The sequence below is a fragment of the Orycteropus afer genome, unplaced genomic scaffold (genome assembly GCF_000298275.1).
Source record: "Orycteropus afer afer isolate SDZICR_OR568_19922 unplaced genomic scaffold, OryAfe1.0 scaffold00096, whole genome shotgun sequence".
Taxonomy (NCBI): Eukaryota; Metazoa; Chordata; class Mammalia; order Tubulidentata; family Orycteropodidae; genus Orycteropus; species Orycteropus afer.
Genome location: NW_006921683.1, coordinates 1,433,439 through 1,446,694, shown reverse-complemented (window position 1 = coordinate 1,446,694; position 13,256 = coordinate 1,433,439). Strand labels below are relative to the sequence as shown.

At 32.3% G+C, this 13,256-nt stretch overlaps 1 protein-coding gene across 1 annotated transcript in view; it reads right to left on the bottom strand.

Annotated features, from left to right (window-relative positions):
• The window catches only part of RYR2 (ryanodine receptor 2), a 1,099,979-nt gene that overhangs the window by 71,382 nt on the left and 1,015,341 nt on the right, over window positions 1–13,256 (bottom strand). The window contains exons 86-88 of the mRNA XM_007942720.1: window positions 5,247–5,327; window positions 3,769–3,857; window positions 2,086–2,214 (exon numbers count right to left, since the gene is read on the bottom strand). Coding sequence (XP_007940911.1) covers window positions 2,086–2,214; window positions 3,769–3,857; window positions 5,247–5,327 — 299 coding nt within the window. The remainder of the gene's footprint in view (window positions 1–2,085; window positions 2,215–3,768; window positions 3,858–5,246; window positions 5,328–13,256) is intronic.

The following is a 13,256-nucleotide window of genomic DNA, read 5'->3' as shown; positions in this document are numbered from 1 at the left end:
CTTTTTTTGCAGGGGGAAAATAGACTAAAATTGAAATATGTGTCAAAGTATACTACTATTATGGACTGAAATGTGTTCCCCACAAATATGTGTTGTATATCCTAAATCTCTATACTTATGGATGTAATCCCATCTGGAAATTGGATTTTGTTTATCATGTTAAATAGATTATGTCAGTGTGAGGTGTGTTTTAGGTTAATCATCTTTGAGACATAAAAATAACAGATTAGGCACAGAGAAGGAAGCACAAAGAGAGGGGAAGATACATGTTAAGTGAAGATTGCCAAAGAAACAAGGAACAGTGACAAGAATTTTCCCCAGAGACAACAGAGAGAAAGCATTCCCATAGAGTCAGTGCCTTGAATTTGGACTTATAGGGTCCTGAGAAAATAAATTCCTGTTTGTTAAAGCCACCCACAAATGGTTATTTCTGTCATAGCAACAATAAATAAGAAAACTGTATAATTTTATTACTTTCTCAGATAGCATTGAAGCTTACATTTGAATGGAACTTAATGGTTTTCATTTTATAATTCCCTATTTTCAGGGTTTTTGTTTTTTACTTAATATTGTACTAGAAGAAATATTTTTATGGAAAACATAAGCCTTTGTTAAAGTTTATAGATATACAAAATAAAAATTTTACTTAACTAAAATATAAAACTTATGTAAGAAATGATTAAGTTATATAATAATACATGTCATATATATAGGGAGTAATGGGAGAATGAATGAACAAAGTACAGTAAGCCATATTACTTTACCTGACATTCTTTGGATATTCATTTAGAAATCTATTTTATAGCAATCCCTAACAAATGTTTTCCATATATAGTAAGAGCTTAATGGACACTTCTAGTTTTATATTTAGGAATCTCATTTATTTTATTAACAAAAAAATACCCACATCTTGGCTGAAAAGGCATTTACATTTTACTTGCTATTTGGAAACCATTTTACTACCCATTTCTACAAGATTTACTAGCTTGCTAATGTTGTCTTTCAATCTTATTATTTAATTAGGGCAATCCACATTTAATATTATTGTACTGATATCTTTCTAGAATGGATGAGACTAGTAAAGCACTAAGGGTAAAGCCAGGGAAGTTAAAGAAATAGGAACATGAATGGACTGGAACAGATTTAAAATTTCACTTTTATTTGATTTTAAGAAAAAAATTTTAGATTTATCAAGTGTGGTTTTCCATTCTGAAATACAGAAATTGGCGTTTCTTATTTCCAGGTCTAACCTGGAGAGAATGAAACAAAAAGTCAGATCCTTTCCAAGGTGCTAAATGAAAAGGAAGGATACTGGAGTTGGTGAACAGGTCATCCATATGTCTGCAGCACCTGGATGTGAAATGTTCATTCACTCAAATTATTATTCTACAAGCACCTCTCACTATGCTAGACTCTAGGGGTACAGTGTTTAATTTTTATTGAGCCTTCCAGCCACTCAAGATTATGTTTAGTCTAACTGAGGAAAGTATATGTTTCTTTTTAAAATCTGAGTTTAAGACTGCAAAGTTAGACTGAGTAAACCATAAAATCATCATCATAATAAAAAAACTATATTCTTCATAATAATTATAATTTTTTCTTTAATATAATCTGAAAACTAAGGATTTAAACACTATTCTTGTTTTTATAAAGTTTCTCATCTTTCTCACTCTTATTGGTGGCAACACTATGAAGAGTGGTTTAATGGTCTCCCAATCTCTGCCTCCCTCCTTTCTACTTTTCTTAATATTTATTTTTTAATCTATTCTAGGGCCTGGAGACACAAAAATCCAGCATCATGGTACATAACTGCAAGGAGTTAATGATATCTTCATCTACTAAACAGTAAAGTCATTACATTCTATATTCATTCACATCTCATCCTAATATTGTAGCGAAGTCACTGGTTAAGAAACTATGAAAGGGGTCAACAAAATCTGTTTCTTGTAAACACAGATTTTCTGTTGTGTTTTTATTTTATTGAGTACTTAGTTATATTGTATTTTTCTATGAAACAAAATGCTAATTAAATTGACTCTTTTTTCTTTTCTTTTTTTCAAATATCAAAAATATTTCAATGTTTACCTGAATATACTCTGTAAGAGTGTTAAAGACTTGTTTTGCTACTTGAATTGCTTTGGAGAAATTCCGTTGTCCTTGTTCATCTATAACATCTTTCCCAGAGTAATACCAATAGAAATCACTAATTGATTCCTGGAAAATAGAGATGATATTAATAAGACATATTCTAAAGTTATCACTGATCTGCATGGTTTTGGACAATATAATGGAAAATATATTAAGTAACAGAATTGAAATCAAACAGAAATATGTATGAAGCAAATACCACTCTTCATGATTTTCCTTAACACACAATATGGCAATCTTCTTCCTAGATATAAATATATAAATAGCAACTGAGGGAAGAAAGGAAATATGAAACTTAGCTTTAAAAATTGCTTTCTGCCTCTAATGATTTAAACTTTACAAACATAAGGAATCATAAGACTAATATATATTTACCTATTGGACAAAATAATATGTTAATTATGTTATTTAGCATAACAATTCCATCAATCATGAAAGGTTATTTTTGGGGCTACAGACATCAAGCCTCCTATTCTCCAACAAAGCCAATTATATTTCATCACTGAGGACTTCAGGATGTTCACTGCTTTTGTAAGTGCCCCTGAAGAAACTGTGTGGGCTACTTATAGATACTGATAAGAACAGTAAACAAAAATTTAAATAAGGCCAATCTTTCCAAACAGAATGTTTTCAACAATAGCTTACAATTTATTTGGCTAAATGAATGAAACAATTTAGGCCACAGTGTGTACTACATTTGGGTTTTGAGATATGATTTTATAAATCACTAATATGCTTTCAGCAATACCTTTTGATGTTATTTGCTTAAAAATAGATCTTTTTTCGCAGTGAGCTTTAAGTAAAAAATGTTCAGTTTTATATTCTCTAGTGAAGACTGGAGGATCTACTTCTGTAGAGACCTTGCCCTGGAAATCCAAAGGAACAGTTGCTATGAGCAGGAATTGACTCAATGGCAGTAAGTTTGTTTTTTCTGAAGATTAAGGAAAAATTGGAAAGTTTAAATTTGCAGTTTGTAAAACACTGTATCTGGCTTTTTTATTAATAAAATAAGAGAAACAAAAGTTGCACATGGCTCTCATTATTCAAGAGGGCTTTGTCTTTGGATTCAGTTTTATTAACAATTTAAAATAGGATTATTATGTCAGAGAGTTTTTTTAAAATGATTGAGTACCACACCAAATTTTAAAATTAATTCAAATATTAGAACAGCTGAAAAGAACTAACCTGAGGCTATAATATTTAAGAATATGATAGTTGGAAAGTAGTTAGAAAGTCTTTCTTTCTCATTCCTAAGAATGTTTCAAATATTCTTCCCCAATTGTATCTATCAACTCTAGAAGGAGCAGAATACATAAGTGCTTTACAAAATTTGTAAATGAAAAAACCTCAAAACACCATCAAGCCAAGAAATGGATAAGGAAAAAGCCCCACTCATAGTCCAAACATAAAAAAGCAAAGTGGGGGACCAAGATCAGAGGGCAAGACAACAGTGGAAGTTTCACCCTAAGATTTGGTGAGAAATTAAGATCAAAGACAAAGTATCTTGAAAAATTCAGTCTAGTTGTAAATCAAAGCACATTAAAACCTATCAGTTGAACACCTCTGCTAAAGCATTTCAACTAATCCAACCATTTGATAGTAATATTTAAGGTAATGTACCTGAACTCTCAGTAGATAGTCCACAGTAGAGATAATTATATTGACAGTTGTATTATTGCCAGTCTGAGTTCTCAGATAATTTTGAAAATCTACATAGTATTAAAAAAAAAAGGTTATTAAACTCAAAAGTTTAAGAAGAATTCAGTTATCTGAGAAATTCCAAAAGCAAATGATGATCTCTAGTGAAATCATTGCAGCTGAGAGGGATATTTTAACTGAAAATTTCAATATTAAGTAATTTATATTTTCCATAAAAAAGACAGTAATTAATACGAAAACATAGCTAGATGATTTACAAAATATCAATAATTGAGTTTGGCTCAATTGATTGCTAAAATCCATTTCTGTATTCCTACCTTTAGAACTCTGGACATGTGAATGACTGAAAAGGGTATCCACACTTTAGGATACAGTAATTAAATGACTGATTTGATAATCTTTTGTTCCTCAGTACTGTGCTAAATTCTGGAGAAACCAAGATAAAATTCAGATAGAATTCTTGCCTTCATAGATCCACAAACCTGGTAAGTAGGTAGATATATAAATAAATAACTGAATACAGGCCGACATTACTTTATCGTACTTTGCAGATACTGTGTTTTTTACAAGGTTTGTGGCAACTTGTGTTAAGTAACTCTATTGGCATCATTTTTTTTTTTTTTAAATTTTATTGTGCTCTGGGTATAAATTTACAGAACAAAATTTGTTTTACATTCAACAGTTCATGTACATTTGATTTCACTATTGGCATCATTTTTCCAATAGCATGTGCTCACTTCATGTCTCTGTGTGACATTTTGGTAATTCTCACAATATTTCAAACTTTTTTCATAATGCTATTGTATACTTTGCAGACTATATTATAGTATAAACATAGCTTTTATATACACTGGGAAACCAAAAAGGCCATGTGATTTTCTTTATTGCTACATTCACTTTATTGCAGTGGTCTAGAACTGAACCCACAATATTTCTGAGGTATGCATTATATACGTTAATTTTCCAAGGAGTTCCTGGGTGGTGCAAACAATTAATGTGCTCAGCTACTGGGTTTGAGTCCACTCAGAGGTGAGTTAGAAGAAAGGCCTGGCTATCTACTTCCAAAACATCAGCCACTGAAAACTCTATGGAGCACAGCTTCTAACACATGGAATCATCATGAATCAGAATGGACTCAACAGCCAGTGTTTGTTTTTCAATATTCTCAAGGTAAAGAGAAGTAATACAAAAGCAATAAAGTTACATATTTCTTTGTATGCCTCTACCTAATTTGTATCTTTCTTTGCCTATTACCTGTGTCATAAAAAGACTTTGAAGGTGGCAAAGTAAAGGTCATAGTGTCCATGCATATAGAGTAATGTTCAAGAACTATTTGTTGCCTCTAGAGAAGAATAAGGTGTAACTACAAGGCTAATGTTACTACTGGTGTCAAAATACTTATTTATTAGTGCTGCCATATATTTTGAGCTCTCACAAACCTGAATTGTGTCCCTCACAAAGAAGCTGGAGGAAGCGGAAGAGGTCACAGGTGAACTCGTCGTCCTGCAGCACCTTCTCTCCTGCAGAAAGGCCAACAGACCTACCATTACCAATCGCTTTCGCCAGCCCTCCCTTCCCATCCCCATCTTCATCAAACTTGCATGTGAATCTAGCATGGTTCTGAACCAAAAACAGTCACAAATCATAGCCATGTTTCTATCTGAAGCTCATTAGATCATGCGCTTTGCAGATAGATGTACTTTTTCTTTGTAAGAAAAGAACATTGAAATATTAAAACTCAAATTTCTCTCTGTTAAAGGTAGCAGCATGGGTTTGGCAACATTTTACAAACAACCTGAAGGTTTTAATTTTTTTTTTTTTTGGTAAGATGTGTATAGTCAAGATCATTGCATCCCTTACAAACGTTCATGTTAATTAAATTTGCTTTGTTTCCAGTGTCTGATCAAATGATTCCATACAAAGGCAGTCAATGTATATATAAAATTAGTTACTTTTACTACAGAAGAAAAGATATCTGTGAAAACTATAAATTAATTGCTACAAAATGTCTATTGACTCATTTTAACTAACTCTCTCATCAGTTTGTCTACTGACTAAAAATAAGTAAAGAAAGACTTCAGAAATCTAAAATATAGATATGAGTGGGGGGAATATTACTGCTAGAGGATCCGGAACTGGCAAGCAGATTTAATTTTAAATTTCAACCAAAAGGAAGATGTTGGTGGTTCAGGCTGTGAGAGCTAAACATAAGAAAGAAAGGTGAAAAGAAGGACTATAAAAGGTACTCAAAGCTATAGAAGGTACTCAAGTCATGAAAAAGTTTAAATATTTTTTGGGCAAGGTTAAAGCCTCAGAAAAGGTTTAAGAATTTTCCCTCTGTTTCCACTTAAATTCATCATAATCATGAGTAACTTTGAAAGTAAAATGCAAAGAAACATATATTAAACAGCATCACACAAATGACAGCTGAATTTCAACACATAAGAAGTTAGTGAGAAAACTTTTCAACATTATGGGTGTATGCTCCAGAATTCTAAATTGTTTAGAAAGCAAAATGATGAAAAATGCTTAGTAAGTGAATGAGTATGTAATTATGTATTTAAAAAATAATAAATTTTCATGGACTGGAAATAATTAGGCTAAAAAAGGAAAATATGCAATGACCATGTGTGTGCTTGAACTAAAATTATGAATAATCATAATGACAGAGAACTGATGGACTTACCAGTCCGCAGTCTGTGACTTTCAAAGTGAGAGGCTTCATATAATGGTAGGGTTAGGAAGCAAAATCATTTTGAAGACTAATATAAACATTAAGAAAAGTACATAAAATCACTGTACTCATTTCCCTGTTAGCCTGCAAGAGATGACATTTGGTGATCAAACTAAAATCACCAAGTATGCAAATCATACGTTGGGACAAGTTTCAGTGTTAAAAGTACATTGTTTTGTATCTCAGCACAAGGCTGATAAGTCCATTCCTCAGTTTTTAAGTTCTGGCAGGACAGGAAAGGAGGGAGAGAACATTCAGGGTAATAAACTCTCCATTGATGATATTTTGTATCATTTCACAATCTATTTTAATCAGAAGAGTCTTTAAAATGATCTTTAATCAAAATATTTTGAGTTATACAAACTCTTCCTCTGTGATACAAGCAAAAAAGTGTAAATGGAATCAATATGTAAACATTTATAATGTTCACATATTCAAAGTGAAATAACAATTGTTGGAAAGAGTTCAGAAAAGTTAACACTGAAATAAATATCACACCATCTACCTGTGTACCTAGATACTCTTCAAATGAAAACTGATTTATAACATGATTTTTTTGATTGTTGGCATGCCTGTGAACTGAAACACACAAAAGTAACTGCACTTACATGAGGACAGGCTGCACATTGCAGAACACACGCAGGGGGAAGGGAAGGGGCAGGTCAAGCCTTCAGTTAGCATCAAGTGCTACCAACTGGGCTGCTAGTGCTTCACAAACACATCACTCTCTGATTAAAATGCTGCCATTGCCCATGCTGCGTGTCTGAGGTACAGTAACAGAGATGGAAAATGGCTTTATGTCTGCAGAAGGTACAGGATCCACAGTCTATTTTGTGATTATGCAAAAAAATTCCACTATAAGATGGAAACTAAGATTAATAACACATAGTGAAATGGAGTAAAATGTAGTTGAAAGTGCTCTAGCTTTCCTAAATATTACTTGCATTAGCTGCATGGTGGCCAGATGTAAATAATGTGGAGGACATTCTTTTGATTTCATTTTTAATTATAAGGGAGTTTATCGTTTCTAATACTGTAATACATGGAGAATTATTTTAATACTGTTCCTGATGATGAGTTAGTTACTGAGTCTTAGTTTTCTCATCTGCAAAATGAGTATTAAAACATGCATTCTGTTACCTCACTGCTCCTCTGAATATATAAGCACACACACACAAAAACTCACTGCTATCGAGTTGCTTTTGACTCATAGCAACCCCTCCTTGGGTTTCTGAGGTGGTATCACTACGGAAGTAGATTGCCCAGCCTTCATTCTAAGGAGTGGCTGATGGGTTTGAACCACCAGCCTCTGGTTAGCAGTCAAATGCCTTAGATACAATGCGACCAGAGCTCCTTTTGAGTAGTTTTAAATATTTATATATACAAATTGTTAATAAGTTAATATTATTAGTAGCAGGGCAATAAGACTAAATAACATGTGTTGGTGATGAATCTAGTTATTGAATATATTAATTATGTGGATTTGTATTTTCTGAAAACCATCTTAATTTTATAGACCATATAATGGACAAAAATGTTCTCAAAATATAACTTTCACTTGGGAATAATAGTAAGTGATCTTTTTTTTTTTGTTTATTTAGGCTACAAGTGAAATGATAAATAGTATCTTAGAGATCTAATAGAGGTAACACACTTTAAAGGCCATTGTTCTACTCACAATTGATTTATCCAATAATGCAAAAGTATTTAAGTGTCGACTTACGTTCAATAAACCAACTTTGTGTATGTGTGTGCATATGTCCAGTGATTACTTAGAATATCCTTCGATATAGCTCGAAGTACTCAGCTTATTCTCCAAACAAAGCTTGGAAAGTGCATTAATTGGCACAAATAAAATTTAATAAAGAAGTTAAAAAACTACTTAGTATGTATCATTAATAATAGAATTGAGAAAAATAAACTCCAAAAGACTAAAATTCCACTGTTGTAAGGTCTTGCCATGTTAATATCTCTAGAAATGTAAAGATATAAGGGTTAGTAGCATGCACCATGAGATGGGCTACATCAAAGAATTTTCCTTATACTCTAATATTAAATGTAACTGAAGATCACATCCCTGCCATGGAAGAAATCATTCTCATCACTGATCTTCGGAAAACTTAAATATCTATTTTGTATAATGACAAAAATGAAGAAGTAATAATACAGTATTAATGATGTGATAACTAATGACAAAAACTGTTAAACAGTAAAAAATCAGATATTTTGTTCCTTGAGGGTAGTTTTAATAACACTGCTTAAGTGGCTTCAATATGGCTGTTTAAATTATATTGTAGTTCAACTAACAAAGAACTATATATATATTTTTAACTATAGCTTTCATAGTTAAGGTTTATAGTTAACATTTAGTTAGTGACTACAGTGTCTGAGATATTTGGCTGGATGTATATTATCTCATTGTTTCAATTTAGCTTTACAATAATTCTGAAAGGTAGGTGTTATCAAGCCCATTTTGTGGTTTGTTCAGTAAACAACTGAGAAATTACGTAACTTGAAGAATGTCAGGATTTGAATCCAGTGGAGTTCATAAACATCCATTAAGTGTCACTTCTACGCCAGATACCATGCGAGGCACTAGGCATAAAAAGATCAGTGGAACAAAATCCCTAACCTCAAGAAGTTCATAGCTAATGGAAGAGACAGACAGTAAACAGATCATTTCAATATTATATGGTCTTTCTAAATTCAAAATGCATAGTTCCTAATCTTTACAAAGTTATCATTAATAATCTCTGAATAGAAATAGATCTTTTATGATTACTCATATTCTTTTAATCAGTTTTACTATCACCACCCACTGATACTCTGACTCAATTGCCATTGAGTCAATTCCAACTGACAGAAACCCCCATTGGGTTTCTCAGCCTACAAATGTTTACAGAAGAAGATTGCCTCATCATCTTCTTGCAAAGTAGCTGGTGGATTTGAATCATCGACCTGCTGGTTAGCAACCAAATGCCTTACCTCCTATACTACAAGAGCTCTTTTCACAAATTTTAGAACCCAGAAAAAATAATTTTCTAGATATGTGGATTTGAGAAACTTAGTTTTATTATTCTAATATGAAGATTAACAAACTTTTGGCCTACTTACTTCTTAAAGCCTTGAGGTAATCAAACTGGCTCATATAAGTAAAAATGCTTTGAAATATGCAAAACACAATAGAATATGTGTAAACTTTTAATGCTGTTAAGCCATAGGGTCAAAAGAAGATCTAGATTTCCAAAATACAGAATTTCAGTAGGTAAAACCACACCAAACCAAACCCTCTGCTGTCAAGTCAATTCTGACTCACAGAGACACCCATTGGGTTTCCAAGGCTGTAAATCTTTACGGAAGTAGATTGCCTAGTCTTGGTTCCATGGAGTGGCCAGTGGATTTGAACTACCAATCTTCTGGTTAGGAGTCAGACAACTTAGGCACTGTGCTACCAGAGCTCCTTTTAGTAGGTAGTGGGTATAATAAATACCCATGAATTCAATTAAGTACACTGAAATCAAATTAAATTAAACCTCACACTGCATAGAATACATTCTATTTCAAATTCTAAGACAAAGAGAAAGAAAGAAAAAAAAAAAAAAGCACCATTTGACCACTATTTAATTATTTTCCAAGGGTTACCAAATTAAAGTGTATGTCAATCATGGAGGAAAAATCCCTTCGTTTTCAAATGGGATTTGCAGGTTGTTTCTGTTATAGCCAGAGCCTATGCCCTTCTAGCTATCACTTCCCTTCTTGAAGTTCACTCTTCCTAAGGATCTCCGTGCCTTCACTTGGTTGTGACTCCCATCTTTCACTTAGTTGTCTACCAGTCATTTTCCATAAGCATCGATTTAATCATAATACTCTCCTGATAAATTAATTCCTTTAATACTAATTAATAAAAGGCTGCACTGAAGAATTCCTTACAGTTTATTATTAAATACAAGTTAAGAGCTCTCCACTGCCATGAAAGAAATCATGCTAATCACTTACATTTGGAGGACTTAATGTCTGTTTTGTATAGGTAAAATAAAAAACCAAGCCCATTGCTTTTGAGTCAATTGTGACTCACAAGACCTTATAGGACAGAGTAGAATTGCAGTATAGGGTTTCCAAAGCTGTAAATCTTTACAGAAACAGACTGCCACATCTTTCTCCCATGGAGTGAGTGGTGAGTTTGAATCAATGACTTTTTTGTTAGATGCTGAGTGCTTAACTACTGTACTACCAAGGCTCCTGTTTTGTACAAAAGCGTTACTGAAATATGAGACATCTGTTCCCTTCAGTGTTACTATATTCTATCAGAAGCATTTTTTGAACAGTGGATGCTAGGAATTTAACTCTGGGTGGATATATAACCCATCACAAATATCACTTAAATGTTAGTAACTACATGGTTTTCTGTGGACTCAGAAAAAAATGAGCAAATTCCTTGGTAGGGCAGAGAGGCCTTTCACGACTTTCCACAAACTTTTTCTCCCCTCTAGTCCATTCATTTTCTTTCAGTTATACTAGATTAATAACTATTCTCTGACATGTTTTGTACCTTAAACTTTGGCATATGCTAATCCCTTAGATTAGAATGCCTTGGTTTTCCCTGTCTACCAGATAAACTTATATTTCCCTTTTAGTTAAGTCTATTGTAAGGCTCCAACATAGTGAGCATTGGTCAGAAGTGATTTGTTTGCAAATCTGTCTCCACCATGCTTAGCTACTAAAGCATCTTCAAATGTCCAGGTTAGCATCTGGCACAGAGTAGCCATTCAAATTAAATAAAAGCTTCAAAGTTTGAAAAATGTTCAGAGATATTATGTTTGGTATTATGAACCATCATCATAGGCTTTCTTTGAAGAGAAAGTTTACCCACAGGAATGACAGTGACACAGTCAGAATACAAGTGTTAGCAATGGACTATGTTTATGAAAATACCCGGAAAATCTTGGGTGAGAAACAGTCAAAAACTAATAAAGCAATAAAAACTTCATCAATGAGTTAGGGTAAGCAATACTTTAGAAGTAATAAAATTTAATCCTTTCTTCTTTAATTCCACATAAATTTGATGAAGTCACTATAAATCAGTAATGACCTCAATGGACTACACTATCAGATACAGATGGAAATTTTATAAATGTTAATTGGTAGCCTAAGTTTTATATAATATTTTTTAGAACCAAGCATTTGGAGCAATGAGATTAACTTCAAAGTTTCATATTGCTTATGAAGTCTAGGACCACCACAAAATGACCAAAAGGCAAAAAAAGCAATGTATTTTACAATATTCTAAGAAGAATTTTGATAAAAAGGAAAATTGCACTTTCAAGCTTGTCATGATTTAGTGAAGAAGTTAAATGATAAAGCAAATTAAACATTCAAAAATGGAATGAAATTTCAATTTTCATATAGGATTTGTTTTGAACTTCATTATATTGTTAAAACACATATAAAAAATATCTAAAAAGGAACAACATTGAGCACATCATAAAGCCACAAAACATACTTTGCTAAAAAACCTTTTATTAATAATAATAATAATAAAAAATAAATAAATAAATAAATAAATAAATAAAAGAATAAGTAGGAGGCCCAGACTTTTGAAAAGAGTAAATTTAGTAAGGAAAGGTAGGGACAAAGAGCAAAGTTACATGATGATAACAGTAGTACAAAAAAAGAATAGACCTAATAATTTGCCCTTGCTTTTTCTTCTATTAAGAGTATCTTGATTAGAGCAACAGAATGTATTAAAAAATACAATTTAATCTCTAAAGCCTTGTTGACATACTAGGTACAATCAGGAAGTTAATACCTTCTTTATTACCATTACATATAATGTATTTTATAAACTACTTTAAAATGCTAATAAGTCTTATTATATTAGTTTGAAGAGTAAATATTTGCCACTGCTTCTAGTGCTCTATGAATTCGGTTTCAAGTATAAATTTAGTTTTTATGTAAAAATTTTAAATCTGTGATATTCTTTTAAAATAGAGAAAAACTCTTTAGATCTCCCAATATATGGAAAAGAACTAGCAGAGCACATTGGCCAGGAGAACATTTGGCCATTACAGCCCATTCTAGATCTGCCACTGAATTCCAATGCACCAGTCAAGCAGCCATAAAGCCACAGTACATTTAAACAGAAACACCACAGGAAGACTACAGCACACATTCTATAATTCATTCATCTACACACAATTGCAAACAATGGGCAACTAGAAATGTTTTAAAAGAAAGAAACAGAAAAAGACAAATTGAAAAAGAAAATCATAATAATTTAAATGCTTGTTGCCCCTTCATATCTAATATGTTAATAACTGCACATCCTCATAGAAAGAAGGAAAAAAAAAAAGACATGAGAGCTGGGTATAATTTTTTTTATATATTATAGGATGCACAATGATGGAAATTAAATAATCTACTTGTAAATACAGTCTATAAAAGGAAAAAGAAATGCACAAAATATTTCCCTGTAAAGTCTGTGCAGTGCTGACACAAAGCTAACAACAAATAAAGGAGCAAATCAACAAAAGGCAGTTTATTTTTAATAATTACCACGCTCATGGGTGATGACTGAGGAAGTGAGGACAGTACATTAACAGTAGTTGAAAGAAAAGGAGATGGGGAAAGAGAAAGAATTTGAGAGTTTGTTTTTGTTTTACCATTTGTAAGGAAATAAAATACAAAACCAGTTAATCAGTTTGGGCTATTCTTCTTT